Genomic DNA, 18222 nt, shown 5'->3' with positions numbered 1-18222 from the left:
TCTTCCGAATTTATTTGGTCCCTTCGACTCGCGGAATCGAACACTATCGTAGAGTCACGTAAACATTCGCTGGGACTCACCGAGAACTCACTCACGCTCGAGGGCTCAGGCTCACATTTCGATTCAGAATATGCAGCTTACAGTAGTCAGTCTAATAAGCCAGGAAAATTGTAGGTCCGTGACAGCCTATTTGGCGTGGCGAAAATGCCAATATGCCGTCTCCCCACTGCTACGTTGATCCAATTTGGGTAGTACAGAGTTTGGGTAGCACTCGCCCATGGAATTAATGCATCACGCCACGGTGCAAATTCTGTTCATCTTAGATTTGTTGCATAGTGGGCAGTTTCGAAAATTACGTGGGTGAGTATTGTAGCACTCACTCACTCTCTCCACTCACCCACACACTTCACTCGCTCATTCATTCTCTCAATTACTTATTCACTCACTCACTCCACGCACTCATTCTACATTTCACTCACTTATTAACTCACTCATTCTCTCGCTCACGTATTCACTCGCTCACTCTATAACTTAATTATTCAATCACTCTGTCACTCACTCATTCACTCACTGACTTATTCACTCGCTCTCTCACTCACTTATTAACTCACTCGCTCCACTCACTCACTCACTCACTCACCCACTCACTCACTCATTATTCACTCACTCACTCACTCCTCCCTCACTTATTGACTCACTGACGTATTATCTCGCCCTCACTCACTCTCTCGCTCACTTACTTACTCCACTCACTCACTCGTTAATGACTCGCTCACTCGCCCCCTCTCTCACTGACTTACTCACTCCACTCTCTCACTCACTTAATCACTCAGTCACTTATTATTGCGATAGCAATTATATGGACACTTAAACTGGATTTATGCCGTCGCCGTCGCCGTGAGGTTCCGTATAGATAACATCATCGCCGCGCCGTATGCCCGAGCGGTAGCGTGCGGGGAACGCGCGCTATCACGGAGAGCGAACGCACGGCGGAAAGCAAACGCGACCGTCGCGCGTGGGGGTATGGGAGGGAGGGAGGGAGGGAGGGAGGGAGGCGGGGCGACGCTGCGCTCCGGCACCAAAGGCCTATCTTGCAACCGGGCGCAAGGGGAACTTCCCACTCAATCTCCCACGCGCAAGCAAGGAAGCGGGACGGCAGCGCCGGAGGGAGCGGGGGGGGGGGGGGGGTGCACTTCTACTCTGCCAACAACCGTGCTCGTCGCTCGCCGGGCGCACTGTTTCTTATCTCCACACGGCTCTGACCTTTTCTATGCGCTGTGCATTCGCCGCTCAGTTTCCGTTGAAGCGATAGACCGCACGTACCTTCGCCCGCTGCGACGTATATGCGCTTGCTGCCAGCGTTTTGACAGTCGTTGTCTGCGGTCATTCAGTGTGATCTATTTATGTTTGCTTGTGCGCGCTCACACCACGCTTGTTCATTCAGTTAGTAATAGTCGGGCCACATTTTCCAACGCACGCTACACATGCAATGCTGCCCGGATCGGCAGTGCAGCGCTACAGGTGTGTCCCTTCGCACGCGCTGCCCACGGGAAGCGCTTCTCATCAACACCACCGTTTCACACGCGCCTTGTCGTGGTCATCGAGTCTCTCTTCATGTCGGTCTACTTACGCCGCAGCACACCTGCTTACTTAATCAGCTCATGTTTACTACAATTCATATTGCTACCAAAGCCGCTCACCTTACTTCGTGTCACATTGCTGTGTTGCTATCGCATTCATTGCTTCGCCCTTAGGACGAAACTGTGACATTTTTTTATCTCGCTCTCAGTCACTTACGGATTCAATTATCCACTCACTCATTCACTCAATTCACTCACTTTCTCACTCACTCCACTCTCTCACTCACTTATTAACTCGCTCTCTCGCTCACTTATTCACTCAGTCACTCACTCTCTCTTATTCGCTCACTCATTAACTCATTCACTCACTCACCTACTCCATTCACTCACTCACTCCACTCACGGCGCAGATGATCGGAACCGGGGCCGATTTGCAATGATGCAGTTACACGACGCAGCTTATTAAATATATTGGAAATCAGCGGCGAGCGTTTCCACGACGACTGGCAAATGCTCTGGAACGTACAAATCGTGGATGCCACTTTACAATCGGCCCTATAGGTTTTTTTTTGAAGGAAAGGCGGACTTCTCTGTGATTGTCTATAGAAACAGTGACTATCCGTAAAGAGCCTGATGGAGTCTCGGTAACTCACAAATTTTCGCACTAGGAGGATTGCTAAGACGTGGTGGTCTGATATTTCTATCGCTGAGCGGTCTGCTTTTACAAAAATTGACTTGCCATCTCGGCCCTGTGAAAGTCGATGTCCAGCGAACCTGTTGAAAACCGCCACTGCAATTGCTGAGGCGGGTACGCAATGCTTTATGGCTTTAGAGTAATGGTTGTAACAATCACTTTGTAGTCGCTGTGGTACAGAGTGATGTGTTCCGCGGCCACTTTCGCTACATTCGTGGCCAAGACCAAATCCGAAAACGATGTGTACCACGTGGTTGGTTGATTGGGCTCGTCGTATAGCATGCGAGTCCAATGTTGTCCTTGCCAAACGAGAGAAACCAGTCCTTCTTCTCGGGTTTCGCAATGTCATTATTAAAGTCGCCTTGAAGTCGCATTAATGTTGCCAACATTAAAGCCTCTTGAGCAAGATCAATCGGGCCCTCCCTAGCTTGGCACTTGCACTGAGCCTCTTGTGAACGAAGTTCATCTATTTGGGCAGCCCGCCGTCGCTAGACGCATTGCCGTTTCTTTTCCCTTTGCTCGTATTCACGCTGCTCCTCGGAGTCCTAACTATTCGTTGCTTACCCGTAGCAGTGTTGCAAGAAGAATGAAATGAGCTGCTAGGCTAGATATTTTATATAGGAAAGGCTAGTGACGTCGCTACCCCCGTCGCAAGCGGCCGTCACTGCGGCCACTTGTGCAACAGTAATCTTTACCGGGAAACGTATGCGGGGAGTGGTACGTGGTCCGCAGTAGCAGGAGCGCCTCATCATCAATGAGTTATGGGGTTTTGATGCTTGTTTCGTGCTCGCTCTTTACTGAAACGAATGTTGTGATGTATGTTGTACGCGTGATACCAACGAATGTATGCACTTGTCGCTTCAGTCACTGAAGGTGCTTTTTTTTTTGTGAGCAACATGCCGCGAGAAATCCCTACCAACTAGAGGCTAACAGCTTCGCCGTAAAATTATAACGCGGCACCGTTAAGTCATTTGTGTTATCCAAGACGTTGATTCCACGTTTGCTATCGCAAAACCCAGTATCCAGTGGCCAGTGCGCTCATACTGCTCACTGCTCAGTCGCGCGCTGGATGCTGGGACGATGGCAAGGCGCGGCATACTGGGATGCGCTGGGCGCGGGGTGGAAATGCAGCTCTAGAGCGAGAAATACGCGGTGCCTGGCTACCGTATAGACTTTTCTTTAATACAGAAAGCCCCAAAAGCGTGTTAATGCAATAAGAAAGGCAAAAAAAGTTAAACAAAGAACGTCTAACCTACAGATGGTCTGAGCTAGAGATCCCAAGCTCACTCTTACCTCTACGCCACGCCGGCATTTTCTTTTTTTTTTCATGGTATTTATTACGAATATAAAAGGTACATGCCTAATGTATTTTCATAGCGGCCAAAACAGTCATACCCGCGCCTACAAGCACAAAACAAACACTTCAAAGTAGAATTATTACAGTAGACAGTTCTCTAAAAGGAAGACAAAAGGATACACCGGAGTCTGGAGAACTTTGAATAATTTGCCATGTCAACACGCAGACGCAGTTTCAGTTTCGCACAGGCTTGTCTCGCGCAGTCATGGTAGAGTCGCTATCGCCCCGCAACTAAAACTTACGCCTTTATCAGAAAGAAAAGGTTGTTGTCTGTATTCAATAATATTCCCGGAAGTGCTGCAATGCTGGTTTGCTCTTGCGATTGGTATTTTAACTTCTAAAAAAAGTCTTAAGCGAACCGCCAACCCGGGTCACTGTTTTCTTAGTTCGAGAATGCCTTTCAATTAATACGTCGGCGTAGTCAGATATCTTCGTCAGAGAAGCGTCGGTTAGTGCGACAGGCAGCCTTAGGTGACAGCACATATACGCATGTTCATAGCGCGTCACATCGGCGCTGATCGCTTGTTGTGCTGACACAGTAGACACGAAAAAAATTGTTTAAAAACAACGATGGGAAATCTGAAATATAGAGTGATTTATCCTCGTTAGACTTGTTCATTCCCGAGCTCAGACTAGCCGATAGAGTTTAGACGGCCGTACTCGGTGGGTGCGGAAGGCCTAACCTCCGGTGAAAGTGAACGATTTCGTGACGGGTACCTGGTGAATGGTAAAATGTTTGTATTTGAGCATCAGAACCACTGGAAAGCACTGGAAGACGCCGGTTTTTGCAATAGAGTTGTAGAGAGATTTTAGCGTTCGACCGGAGAATATGTATTTGATATAATTCAGGCAAGGTGGTTTGCAGACACCATACGTCGTGCTGCGATCAGTTATTCACTTTTGCCACTGCCGCTTCAGCAAGCTTCAGAAATTACTTTGAAGTGCAGTACATTTGCGTTCGTAGCAGCTTTACGTTAAATAACAGTGCCGCTAACCGTTTCAAAGATTCAACTGCAATGTTTTCTTTTGTTTTCCTAATCTGTGGCCAAAACGGAGCGTTATGTCGACAATCTGGGAAGCATACTATTGTGACATGAGCTGTTTAAAGCCAAATAAAGTCCCAAATGAAACCCTTATGCACAAAAAAAAGTCAGAAGCTATGTTCAGCTTTCACTTCCGAGACTCTTAATCCGACTGCAATACTGATTATCTCCAAACTGGCGTTAATACTATTGATGCCTGGTGCACGATGCGAAATATGAAATTGAACGTAACCAAAATGAAATAGTTAGTGTCTCCTGTTTTTAATGTCCGTCTTCTGCTCATTTCCCAAACGGTATTTAACTAAGTTCTACAACTGGGCTTAGGTATATCATTCAATACATCCCTAACAATCTCTTTAAAAGTGCACGCTGGCTCAATCATATCTGAAGCAATTTAAGAACATAAGTTTTCCACAAGAATGACCCTGATGTGTTGCCCAAGCACTTAAAACACCGCCACGTATACAACACTTGCGTTAGCCCCAACCTGAAATGTGTTTAGCTAATCTGGGACCCGTAAAACGCCACTCTAATCAATGAGCTCGAAGCTGCGCAAGATCTCTCAGCTCTTTTCACTGTAACTACCGTGGGACTACCAGTGTAACGAGCATGAAGTACAGTCTGAATCATTCTCTACTCTCAACTCGCCGCAAACTGTGGCACCTATGTTTATCTGAAAAATATATTACAAGAATCACATGTTCAACAAAGCAGAGCGGCCCGTTTTATTTCAGTGTATCTAGAACACATGCGTCAGAACATTGTCACTTATTCCCGGGCCGTTCATGCCCGAACCATGCCGCCATTGGAACCACTTCTCTTTCGCAATCGTCAGCGTAACCGATAGTAATGGTTCTTGCAGATCTTTGGCAAAAAATATCACTCTAAATATATTTTTTACGCCCACATTTACAACTCCCCGCAAACTTTAATACAAAACAATTTTTGCCTCTTATCAGCCTTGATTTTGCGAGATAATATTTACCTTGATCTCGCGATCTGCTCAATAAAATGTTTAAGCCAGTTCTATGCTTGTGTAATCGGATAAAGCAGCGGAGCTCTGCAAGCGAGGGTGTATAGCGTTGTGGGTATGACGCTCGCCTTCGGACCGTGAGTACCCGGGTTCAAATCCCGCCTCTCTCTCTCTCTCTCTCTCTGTGTCTCTCTCGTTTTCTCTTTCTCTCGCCCATAGCAAGTTGTGTTACAATCGTCAGTACAACGCAATCACACACACACACACACACACACACACACATATATATGTATATATATATATATATATATATATATATATATATATATATATATATATATATATATATATATATATCGTTCCCATAAATCGGCAAGCGTGGGTATATAGTCTAGTGGTTATGACGCACGTCTTTGAACCAAATGTACCCAGGCTCGAATCCCGCCTCGCCAATAATGCTTACTTTCTTTTATTTCTATCGCTATATGTCTGTATCTCTCTCTGCACCTCTTCTCCTCATTTTACACTCTCTCCGCTTCGCTTGAAACTGCGAACGCCATCGCTCCGAAGCGATCGACCTCGACCTTATACAGCACCGCTGTTAATAATACAAAAAACGGCTTCATTTATTGAATTGGAAGTTTTCATTAGGCTACAGTCCTTTGTTTTTCCCATTACCAATGTTCGCAGTTTTCCAGTACATCATGTAGTAGTAAGACAAAACACGATATACAACTTAAGTTTAGATTACAGCAGAAAACAATGCTTTTAAGGAATGCTAACTAAGCATGTTAGATTTGCCCTCATATGGGTACCTCAGGTTGCTGGGAGAGCTAACCTGGAAGAAACCACACACATTTTAGGGATGAATGTAGTTGTGCCTGCTTTGGAAAAGGGCAATAGGGATGGTATACTCGACACTTCCCAGTGGATGGCTGCTTCTTGGGCGAAGTGCTACAGCGACCCGACCGAGGCGTTGCAGCTGGCGATGCGATCCGCCATTCTACGGAGTGCAGCTATGTCTGCATGCCGGACCGCCATCCTTATTTGCCGAGTACGCGAAAGGCTCAACAGCATTAACAATACGCGCGGTATATATTCTTCTTTTCTTATAGGCAGATACCGGATATCATACGGTGTAAAAGGGAGATGTTTCTTCAAAAACTGTTACAATGTATACCAATCAAATGCAGTGTCCTTCATCCATGAGTTACCTTCCGATGCTTTATGGCAGTTTTTAGATTTATCCCTGGTTTTAAGAGAGCACGTATGTTGGGATTATAGTCTTAGGGCACGTAAGGCCCTGCTGACATAGACGACTCTGCGCAGTCCAAGTTAGTTTAGAGGGGCATCGCGAAGCTTTGCCTAGGTCGAGCTCTCAGAAAATCGTGCCCACATGCAATGTGGCTTTAATGAGCAGGTACGGCGTTTGCGTAATGCCGGTTTTCCTTGCGCTGTCGTAACGGCAATAGCAAAAGTTGTTCTGCGTGGTACAAAAACAGATACGTCCCGGGTGTGCACTGCGCAGCTAAGTAGGAAGCGCCCAGAAGTGTGGCCATATCTGCATCCCACATCCTGAAAAAGTTAGCAAGCAGACACATTGTGCCGATCCCCGCGCAAGCTGGCCGGACTCTGCCCCAGGATCTCTTCTGACAAGGAGAAAGAACCCGGAGGTTGCGGACAAAAGCGCGCTCTGGGGGAGGGGGGGGGATACGTGACATCCGCGGTAGGCATGGTATACTAGATTCCGCTACCTTGTGGAAATTCATATGTAGGGCAAACTGGACGTTGTGTTAATGTACGCGCAAGGGAACACGAGCTTTCAGTTATACATATAGGTAATGCACATTTGCCTGCGCATTGTCAAGCTTGCATGTGCCGTCCGAATTTCAGGAAAATCTTGGGTAAAAGCCACGATACTACTGCCCGGGAGTTGATAGAAGCCTTTTACATATCTCTGAGAGGGAAAGCTTACGTTATAGTGACACATCCATGTCTTTAATGAAAAGTGAGAAGTGTTTTTTGCTAGGCTTGCTATAATCGGCGGTTGTGTCAATGTGACTACATGCTTTTGCGTATGTGCAAACAAGGGTATATATATATATATAAATGACGAACGACGAAGAATAAAGCTTGTTGGAAGTTAGGGCTTGTCCGTGTCCCTCACTGTGTCTTTGTTTGAATCTTGCGCAGTATATTTATTTTCCTCCAAGTATGAACCAACTCGCCCCGCAACAAGTTATATTGAACATATGGCTTTAGAGGCGTATTCTTGAGTATAATAAAGACCTATCTGGAGTACCGATGTCAAGTGGCTGCAAAAGGAAATCATACATTGAATCTTAAATTAGTAAAAAGTGAGGTGCCTCAGGGCAGCATTCTTGGGCCGCTATCATTTAACGTTTATATTAACCACATAACAAACATTACTTCAGCGGTCAAATATATTATCTATGCCGACGATAAGACCGTATTATTTAGGTCTGCTAGGTGTAGCGAACTTGTGACTTGCGCCAATTCAGCATTATAAACTCAATACAAGGGGCCGAGTAAACTCATTAATGATTAACACTAACAAAATGAAAGCCATTCTATTTCAACCTTGAAATTCTAGGGCCAATATTACTGACCGTATAATTATTGGAAACTCACCTGGGGATGTAACTTCCTCAGTTAAATGCCTTGGCGTGATTTTTCATGAACATTTCACCTGGAATAACCATTGCTCAGCAGTAAACTTGCAGACGTCATGAGTGCCCTTGCAAAGTTACGCACTTCTCTGCCTACTTCCGTCTTATCATTAGCCTATAGCTCTCTTTTTTCACACCTAAAATACTGTCACCTTGTCTGGGGAAACACTACAGAGTCAAACACTAGTAAACGTTCTCTACTACAGAAAAAGGCCGTTCGTGCTATTAGCAACTCGGCCTATGACGCCACACACTGAACCCCTTAAGGAACTTCAAGTTTGTCCTGTAGACTTGCTATTCAATGAATTACTCTTGCAATGGTACCTTGCGGAAAAAAAGTGAGGAAGTCACCTTACTGAGCACCTCTCCAGCTTATCCAAAAACATAAAAAATACAACACTCCTCATAATGCGACCTGGTTCAAACCCCGTTCACGCACAATTATGGAACACAACTACTCTGCTACTCATTATTGTCCTAGTTGAACTCACTTGGTTTCTGATTACTTACCTCGTTCCTTATGTTTCTGCAACAAAGATGATTGTCCTTATATTTACACTGCTCTCATTACACTTCTTCATTGCGTATATTTCGATTCCAATCTTTCCATTGTATAAACCTACCTAACAATTTCCTATTTCTCTTGCTAATTCTTTTCTTTATTTTAAAACAATTTCGAAAGGGGCGCAGACCCATGTCAAGCCGAATTGATTTCGACTTTTTGTCTGTGCCGCCTGCATCATGTATTGGATGTGAAATAAATTTGATTTGATTTGAGGTCGAGGGAACGAGTACCGGCCACTGCGGCCGCATTTTGATCGGAGCGAAATGCGAAAACATCGGTGTACATAGATTTAGGTGCACGTTAAAGAACACCAGATGGTCCAAATTATTCCGGAGTCCCCCACTACGGCGTGCCTCATAATCAGATCGTGGTTTTGGCACGTAAAACCCCATAATTCTTTAACGTTTCTATGTTGGGAAGTTTAACGTTTTTATGTTGTGTTTCTATTCACTGCATGCTTGGAAGAAGTATTCAAGCTCTTAGACTGGGAAGGCTTAGGAGTGAGGACCAACGGCGAATATCTCAGCAACCTTCGGTTTGCAGATGACATTGTCCTATTTAGCAACAATGGGGAGGAATTACAGCAATTGATTGAGGACCTTAATCGAGAAAATGTAAGAATTGGGTTGAAGATTAATATGCTGAAGACAAAAAATAATGTTCAATAGCCTCGCAAGGGAACAAGAATTCGGGATCGCCAGTCAGCCTCTACAGGCTGCACAGGAGTACGTTTATCTAGGTCAATAACTCACAGGGGACCCTGATCACGAGAAATAAATTTACAGAAGAATAAAATTAGGTTGGAGTGCATACGGGAGGCATTACCAAATCCTGACTGGGATCTTGCCACTGTCGTTGAAAAGAAAAGTGTACAATTGCTGCATTCTACCGGTGCTAACATATGGGGCAGAAACTTGGAGGTTAACAAAGAAGCCCGAGAGCAAGTTAAGGACCGCACAAAGAGCGATGGAACGAAAAATCTTAGGACTAAATTTAAGAGACAGGAAGAGAGCGGTGTGGATCAGAGAACAAACGGGGATAGCCGATATTCTAGTTGACATTAAGCGGAAGAAATGGAGCTGGGCAGGCCATGTACAACGCGAAGGATGGATAACCGGTTGACCATTAGGGTTACAGAATGGATACCAAGAGAAGGGAAGCGCAATCGAGGTCGGCAGAAAACCAGATGGGATGATGAAGTTAGGAAATTTGCAGGCGCAAGTTGGAATACGCTAGCGCAAGACAGGGGTAATTGGAGATCGCATGGAGACGCCTTCGTCCTGCAGTGGACATAAAATATAGGCTGATGATGATGATGATGATGACAGTAGGTGGTTCAAGAAAACGCGTTCCGCAGAAGCGTCAGGGGTGCTACAATATATGCCGTTCAAGGTTGCCCTGCGTTGCAGACCATGGTGTAGTGAAAGGTGCAGTACACCACCTAACCTGTACAGCCAACTTTTATGTTGCCTACGCATTTATTATCTACTATAAGTGACGGCCGGTAATCATCGGTGGAAGGGAAGCCTAGAGGTAATTGCTGAAACTTCAATTTATTATTTGGAAGGGGAACGACGGCGTAAGCAGGGAACATGTACAGTTTGCAAAACACCTGAACAACTCTGCAAGTCTCGATGGCGCCAGAAGCTGTACGTCGCCGGGCGATGCACTCAACATCAGGCGTCGTCTACAATGACTGCCTCGTCTGTATACACTGGTAGCTTGCTTTTGGAATGCGAAAATGGTTTTTGCGGTAGAAGACGCGGGCAATGAAAGGGGGTCACAGGACACACGAAGCCTTGCGTCCTGTATCCTGTACCGCCCTTTGTTTGTCCGCATCTTCTAGCGCCAAACAATTTTTTTTCACAATGCGTAACCAACTCACCCAAATCACCAGTTTGATTGTTTTCGTAAGCTGCGTTCAAATGCCTGTAAGACTGATGCAAGTATGTGTTAAGCTTCCCCTTACTAATTTTATTCATTGTTTCTTCACCTCCACGTCATCATTGTGTTATATATATTTATGCATTTTCTTTTTTTTCTGCAGAAACCTCAAGAATATACTCGGGAAATCCGTTACCAGGGTTCGCGACCTCATCAAGCCAAGCCTTCACAGTTTGTGTGCAAGGACCGTAAGAAAGCTTTATGGTGCTGTCCGAAAGGGGTGCGTGGATTTGGCTATTTCATTCAGTCGTTCGCATATTTGGCTGATTCAATTTCTGCTAATATGGTGGGTCGCGCTGTGTAATAAATCTCTATTTTTTTATTAGCTAGGCCTTAGTTAGCTGCGTAGTTTCAGGAAAGTTCATTGTAGTACAAACGATACCAGTCGCAGTACAGCTGTATGCTATACAGGGTGTTTCAGTGAACACTTTCAAAAATTCTTAAAGGTTGCCTGTGGCAGATAGCACAAATCTAGTTCATGAGCTGGTCTACTCGAAGAGGCGGACATAACTTGCACAAGAAATTTAAATGCATAATTGAATAATTAACAAAATTCAATAATTAGGTTTTTAACTAATCACCTGATGGCCCATATTGCAATTTACAAATTGTAGCCGTGGAGTTCGCAAGGCAGATCCACTTGGAACGAATTCTCGGGATGACACCAGTTTCGAGATATTTATTCCCGAACTTTGCGGAGAAATGCATTGGCATTGCAGTTAGTTTCTTAACAAAACGTCGCTTTATGCATTGAAGCTCAATATTAACTCGAACGCCAATGCATTTCTCCGGAAAATTCGGGAATTAATATCACGAAACTGGTGTCATCCTGATAATTATTTCCAAGTGGATCCGCCTTGCGAACTCCACGGCTACAACTTGTAAATTGCAATATGGGCCATCAGGTAATTAGTTAAAAACTTAATTAGTGAATTTTTCTTGATTAGTCGATTATGCATTTCAATTTTTTGTGGAAGTAATGTCCGCCTCGTCGAGTAGACCAGCTGATTAATTAGAATTGGGCTATCTGCCACAGGCAACCATAAATAAATTTTGAAAGTGTTCGCTGAAACACCCTGTATATAACCCGTCTTTCGATTCCTTATTCGTTTGACAAGCGTCGACTGGCACTTCGGTTCTGTACAATACTGTGGTCTTCACTACATTACTCATGCACTGCCATTTAACCCTGTCAAAGAAACCAAATTCGCAATTTTTCCTAAAGCATGTAGCAGCGACTGAGATAGGCTCATTCAATATGTCATCCTGTGGGGCCTTCTGAACGATACAAAGCCGGTCAGTGTCATAGAAGAGAAGAGAATCTACAAAAGCACTTTTGTCAGATTCCGGCAATCAGCGCAAATGAAGGTGAAACCAGTCGTTTCCGATGTTCTTTTTTACAGGCTGTGGGATATTTATAAAAAAATTATCTTCCAAGTTCTAAAAATCTTGACCTGAAAATTGGTCAAGACATTTCTTCGTTCTTGGATGATCACTGAAATATATTTTATACGAGAAAGCACATCATCTTACTTAATGAATTTCTTTCATTAGCGCTTTTCAACCATCAAAATGTCTCACTGGAAGACTCGTCAGTTAAACACAACCCACAGGAGGGATACTTTTTCGTTTCAACATGGAGCGTACTTCGTCAGGCACGTGAATCATGTATTTTACTTCTACTGCGAAGAGGCCATTACAGCTGTCACCATGAAAACGAAGAGGAATTAAGCCCGTTTCACATGGTGCGATTTTGTCTGCGAATTCGCACGTGCAAATTCGCAGCTGCGGAAAATAGGCCGCTGGAGCCTTCGTGCGTGCGTTTTTTCAATGTTCGGCGTGCTGAACTTCTCTGCGAAAAACGCAGATGCGATGGTAGCCAATGTAGCGGTGGAAACAGACGACCAATAGGAGACGGCTCGCTCATATGTCATCGCCTGTCAGAATGCTTAACGAGTATGCGAAAAACGCAGCTGCCGTAGATCCATGTGAAACGGGATGGCGAATTTCGCATCTGCGGAAATCGCAGCTGCGAAAAACGCACTGCAAATTCGCATCATGTGAAACGGGCTTTACCCTATGCAATGTTCCGTTTTATTGCAATAGCAATTATATGGACATTCAAAGCGGATTTCTGCCATCGGCGTCGTAGTCGCACTCGCCGTGAGGTTCCGTATGACGTCAAACGGCGATGAAATCGTCGCCACACCGCATGCTCACTCGAGCTCAAGCGGTTACTCTCAGAATGCTACAAAGAGACACATACCCCACGCAAAACTGACTACACCACTACATGCCTGAGCTCTACGACAAGTCTTATTGCACCAATTGGAATACGTCCCTTAACGTCTATCATTTACTCTGGCCGCGCTCGCAAGCTCACATAAACTCCGAACCGGACAAGCGCAAGTTTGAAGAAGCAATCCGGAGCCAAGAACGCGCTCCACAACCCTGGGCCGTCCAGCAGGCCCACGACGCCGCCAGGAAACACAACCTCCCGGTTCCGTCGTGGGAGACGCCCGCTCTATGAGAGCCGGGTCATGTGTTGGACGGTGTTGGAAATGAAGAAATGATTGATTGATTCATTGATTGATTGATGCCATAGCCAGAGGCGAGCAGTCAGAAAATAACTGGTCACAAAAATAGCAAGCGCCTTCTCGACCCCTGGAATACGTATCTCCCAGTGAGAGCATGCCGGAGCTGCCGAAAGCAGCCAGCCGGTAATGGTGTATCTTTCTAGTGAAAGTTCTAGCGGTCTTTCAAATTATTGCTCACCTTTTATTTCGGGTAGGTGATAGATTGATGGATGAAACGGAGGAAGTATGAATCAAAATGCCACTGAAGTTTCAGTGGCATTTTGATTAAGTAATGACATCAGTTATCTAACAGAGAAAAGTAGACGTACTTACGAAGGCGGCACTTCATTGCTTGATCTACGCGAGTAAGAAATGCGCGTTATCCACTTTTTTTTTAGCAGTCATACAGTTGCTTGCAGTGAGTCCTGATTGACAGTGTAGCTTTTTGTGTTTCACCACGTTTTCCCACTCCTAAAATTCATCTTGACCTTTATTCGACAAATTGCAGTGCATCCTCCGGAAGCCAGCGCCGCTTCATGTTCGGCCTCTTTCGTGTCGTATGGCGCGACTTGCTGTGGATTATCAGCTCCGGCATAGCCTACTATCTTGTCGTCATCGGAAGGGCCATGGTGCTGGAGTGAGTACAGTGAGTTCGTTATCCGCAGGATTCGACTGTGAGACTGGTATATGCATGAGGCTCTGAACAGGATCCTCCGATATCGTTCGCTTCTCTCAGGTCTCTCATTGCTGGAACATCGAACATGGCGTCCATGATACTGCTCTTCGCGATATCGTGTCTCGCCGACGGCGCTCTCACTTGCTACATGAACCACAATGCTCTGCGGTTCACGGAGAAGGTGCAGGTGCTCACTCAAGGGGCGATTCTCCGAAGGGTAAGTGTAAAGCGAAGATATTTGACGCTGTGTTTGTCCTGCATAAGTGTGTGCTGTTGTTGTTTGCTACCACTCCTACATCGGCAATACAAACGTGTCACATTCAGCTTGAACACACTTTTTTGTTTTGAATGCCAAAAAATTAAAAGCAATGCTGCGGTGCAACCTAAACTGCTAAGGACAGATTGCTAGCTTGGGATAGAATCATTATCGCCCTGCTTATATGCACACGCACGCACGCACCAACAAAAATATTCCTTTTTCAGCGATCGATGGAAAACTACGCGCTGTCATGTGGTACCGTCATACGCAGGCAGATTTCCTAATCGCATTAAGTCAGTTAACGCGCTACCACAGCGAAATGCATTTTCGTATGTCTTGGCATCGATTCGATTTCTTTTACAGGCCAGTTCCTATTAAAGTCTATGTTGTGGTTGCTTTTGGGTAAACTCCGGCATTATTGTCCTTATTAACTGTCGCCAATAATTAAAGCGAATGGCGCTGCACAGGCGCTTTACGAGGACAAAAAAAAACGAAAAAAGAAAAAAAAGACATGTTCAGCCTTTGAAACTTGCGATCGAATTATTTGCCAACTGTAGAGACAGCAGTGAACTTACAGATTGAGCGATGTCGATGTACGTAAACATTAAGTCATAGCCGCTGTACTGTCGCCTGACAAAACGGTCACTGGTTTGGAAAACCAAGACCGCCAGAAAACAGACACACAAGTGGAGGTGAACACTACACCGGGCTGCTTTTAATAAATTTATAGAAAAATATTCTTATAAAATAAAATTGTTTAAAGTAGGGCGCTGTGGATTCCAGCTCAGCCTTTATGTCTGTGTTTTCTCGCCATCTGAGTTCTAGGAATGCAGTTCCTGCAAACGCCAACATCCTTCACAGTCAGTGGCATAATTTTAAATATAGCTTTGTTTGCCTGCTTCCACCAGCCTTGGAGAACCTGTGCGCCATCGTTTTTGAGCAGTGACGAGGATGAGAGGCAATGGAAAATAGCCAAATGCGTAAGACCACCCAGATTCGTAGGCGCGTGTGGGCCATCACGCTCTGCCTAGGGGAGGAGGCACGCACGAGGTAGGAGGACGGAGACAGCACCCCCTCGGGGCGCACCTGAGCGCTATGTATACATGAACGAGTACTGCAGCTCAGTCAGAGTCTTGCGGTTGTGGTTATGAAATGCGTAAGCATTTCTATGCTTACCGATCGAAAAAAACTGTCCGTCAGTCTGTCCGCCCGTCTGACCCGTAAGACGATCACTTTCAAGATAGAGCCCGCAGCGGCAAGTGACTTAACCTTCGTGCTGCCGGTCCCGTCAACGCGAATGAAGCGGCGAAAGCACACCGCGCGGAGCTATCAGCAGTCGGCAACTCTTGTCAGCTTTGCAGATCGCTTTCAAGATACAGTCCGCACGGCCGTGCCACCGCCGCAGCAGCCCTTTGATCGAGGTTCATAATGGCTCGACAAGGATGGACAACGCGCTAAAGAGCTATAATGGCTTATGATCGGAACGTCACCAGCCTACCTGGCGCCGCCACCTGCAGTACTTTGCTCGCGCTGCCAATGCACCCCAGTGCCGCGCCAGTTTGTGTCGCCGCAGCGCTGTCGTTTCTATTGGCCAGATCAAGTGCATAACACTGATAATGACATCGGGCTGCGGGGACATGAGCTAACGCCACATTGCTTACGCATACGTAGACAGAGTAGTTTCTGGGGGATTTTTTTTTACTTTCGTTTTATTTTATTGCGATATCACTACAGGAGTACTTCAGCCACCTTGCAGGTATCTAACAGAAAATATGCACTGGTCCTGAAGGCAATGAGGTCTACCGAAAGAAGCGCAGTGTAACACGGTGTCTCAAAGCGCTAGCTGTGTAGGGAAGAATGTGAGGTACTGTCACGTGACGCACGCGCCAAACTTTTCGAAGAGCGACTAAGGCACCAGACAAACATGAATGTGCACAATGGTGGCCTAACGGTTCGAGCATTGAGCTGCTGAGCTGAAAGACAGAAGTTCGGTCCCAGCATCGCTCAACGGTTTCTTTATAACATTATAGGTGGGCTTCTTCTTTCTGGGGTTTTACGTGCCAAAACCAGTTCTGATTATGAGGCACGCCCTAGTGGAGGGCTCCGGATTAATTTTATCCACCCGGGGTTCTTTAACGTGCACTACAACGCAAGCACACGGGCGTTATTGCATTTCGCCTCCATCGATATGCGGCTGCCGCGGCAGTGGTTCGATCTTCACGCCCATTGAAGGTATCTAACAGAAAACTCGAGGTGTGTAGAGCGTACGCGAGCGCGTCACAGTGTGCAGGAAATTGTAAATTTGTATGATATCCAAAGTAAACAAACATACCTTTGATAGATGAGTGGGTGTATGGTCGCCCGCGACCCACGCGCATGCAACTATTGAGACGTAACATTCGTATGAACCTGGGTATGCTATCGCATGCTTAGTGAGTAAGTGGTGGTAAGTTCGGGCCTAGTATTTTTATCGTATTTGCTGAGTTAAGGTATGTATTGAAACTTATTCAGAAGCATTCAGTTGGGCACAAGATGTGAGTGAATTCCAGTAACTAATGCTCCCTAACAGTGAACTGGCCCATGATACTTTATTTCTCCAAAGGTATTATGACATTATAACCTTTGGAATCCTGTTCAGTTACGCAACCAATCTTTTTTTTTTTTAACAGCGGAGCTGTTTAAGCCGGCCGTAATGTGTGCCTCCTGCCACTGCGTTGCCTAGCAACCACCTCGCGGAGCGTCGCGCGCTAGGCTCGAGAGAGAGAGAAAGAAAGAAATGAGAGCGAGAGAGAGTGCACGCGGCGCGCGCTATGCTCGGGAGAGAGAAAGAGAAAATGAGAGCGAGTGAGAGAGAGAGAGAAACAAATTGTAGCAGCACGAACGAGGCAACACGCAGAGGTGCTGCCGACGCAATCCACGCTTCCCCGTTTCCCCGCATTAGCGCCGATCGCTTGCGGTGTCCGTGACTGCAGCTGCGCGCTACTGCACAAGCGCCGTGACGTCATCCCGGCGTGTCGTCTGCTGCGCGCCGCCCGTACACTGCATAGCTTTCGCCCCACTTCCCCTACGTGTGCTCGGACTGCAACTGCTTCGCGAGGCGTGCCCCGATGTCACGGACCACGAGGAAATGCTTACACATTTCGTATAACTTAGCATCACTTGGCATTACTTCGTGTAGCCAGAACCAGCTGGGAACCAATCAGCTCCGCTGTGTCTTTAGCCTTGCGCCACTAGTGCGAGCTACCACGATTTTATTTACTTTACACCTGAACAGCTACGTGTTAAATGCACAATATCATCATCATCGTATTATTATTATTATTATTATTATTATTATTATTATTATTATTATTATTATTATTATTATTATTATTATTATGTTTGTTTACGGCAACACGAAGGACTCCCAAAGCAATGCAGTTAACCCTCTTGCGCCAAGCGTACTTCACTCTTTGCATGCAAGTTTTCTAGTGTTATCACACCCCCTTATCCTTGATCTTTGGCACACATTCTGAATATTTTTATCTCGGTATTACTAAGCTCAGTTAATCACAAGAAGTTGAATAGAAGGGCTGGAATATTTGTTACACAACCATATTGACACGTGTATTTGTTTCTTTCGCGGGTAACCGCTTTTCAGCGGCTAACAAATGTTAAACCTTACCGCTCAGCACAGGACGTGCTTTCATGTATCGGAAATTTATCGAATGTTGTCGATGGTTCTAAACGTTGTTTGCTGTCACCGAACCTTGTGTAATCTGATTGTACGTGCGACACGAATTGTGTAGTACTTTCTAGACACGCGGGCATCAGTGATTATTCTGGATCTTTCGATTACTCATGTATAAAAGCCGGCGCGCTCGAC

At 45.6% G+C, this 18222-nt stretch overlaps 1 protein-coding gene across 5 annotated transcripts in view; it reads left to right on the top strand.

Moving 5' to 3' along the window:
* The window catches only part of LOC119431857 (ATP-binding cassette sub-family C member 2-like), a 1116245-nt gene that overhangs the window by 68356 nt on the left and 1029667 nt on the right, over positions 1-18222 (top strand). For all 5 annotated transcript variants that reach the window (XM_049657182.1, XM_049657185.1, XM_049657184.1 and 2 more), the window contains exons 7-9: positions 10950-11066; positions 13931-14059; positions 14159-14315. In XM_049657182.1, coding sequence (XP_049513139.1) covers positions 10950-11066; positions 13931-14059; positions 14159-14315 — 403 coding nt within the window. The remainder of the gene's footprint in view (positions 1-10949; positions 11067-13930; positions 14060-14158; positions 14316-18222) is intronic.

Source organism: Dermacentor silvarum, chromosome 10, assembly GCF_013339745.2.
Source record: "Dermacentor silvarum isolate Dsil-2018 chromosome 10, BIME_Dsil_1.4, whole genome shotgun sequence".
Classification (NCBI taxonomy): Eukaryota; Metazoa; Arthropoda; class Arachnida; order Ixodida; family Ixodidae; genus Dermacentor; species Dermacentor silvarum.
The sequence above is the reverse complement of the archived record's forward strand: the minus strand, read 5'-3'. Positions and strand labels throughout refer to the sequence as shown.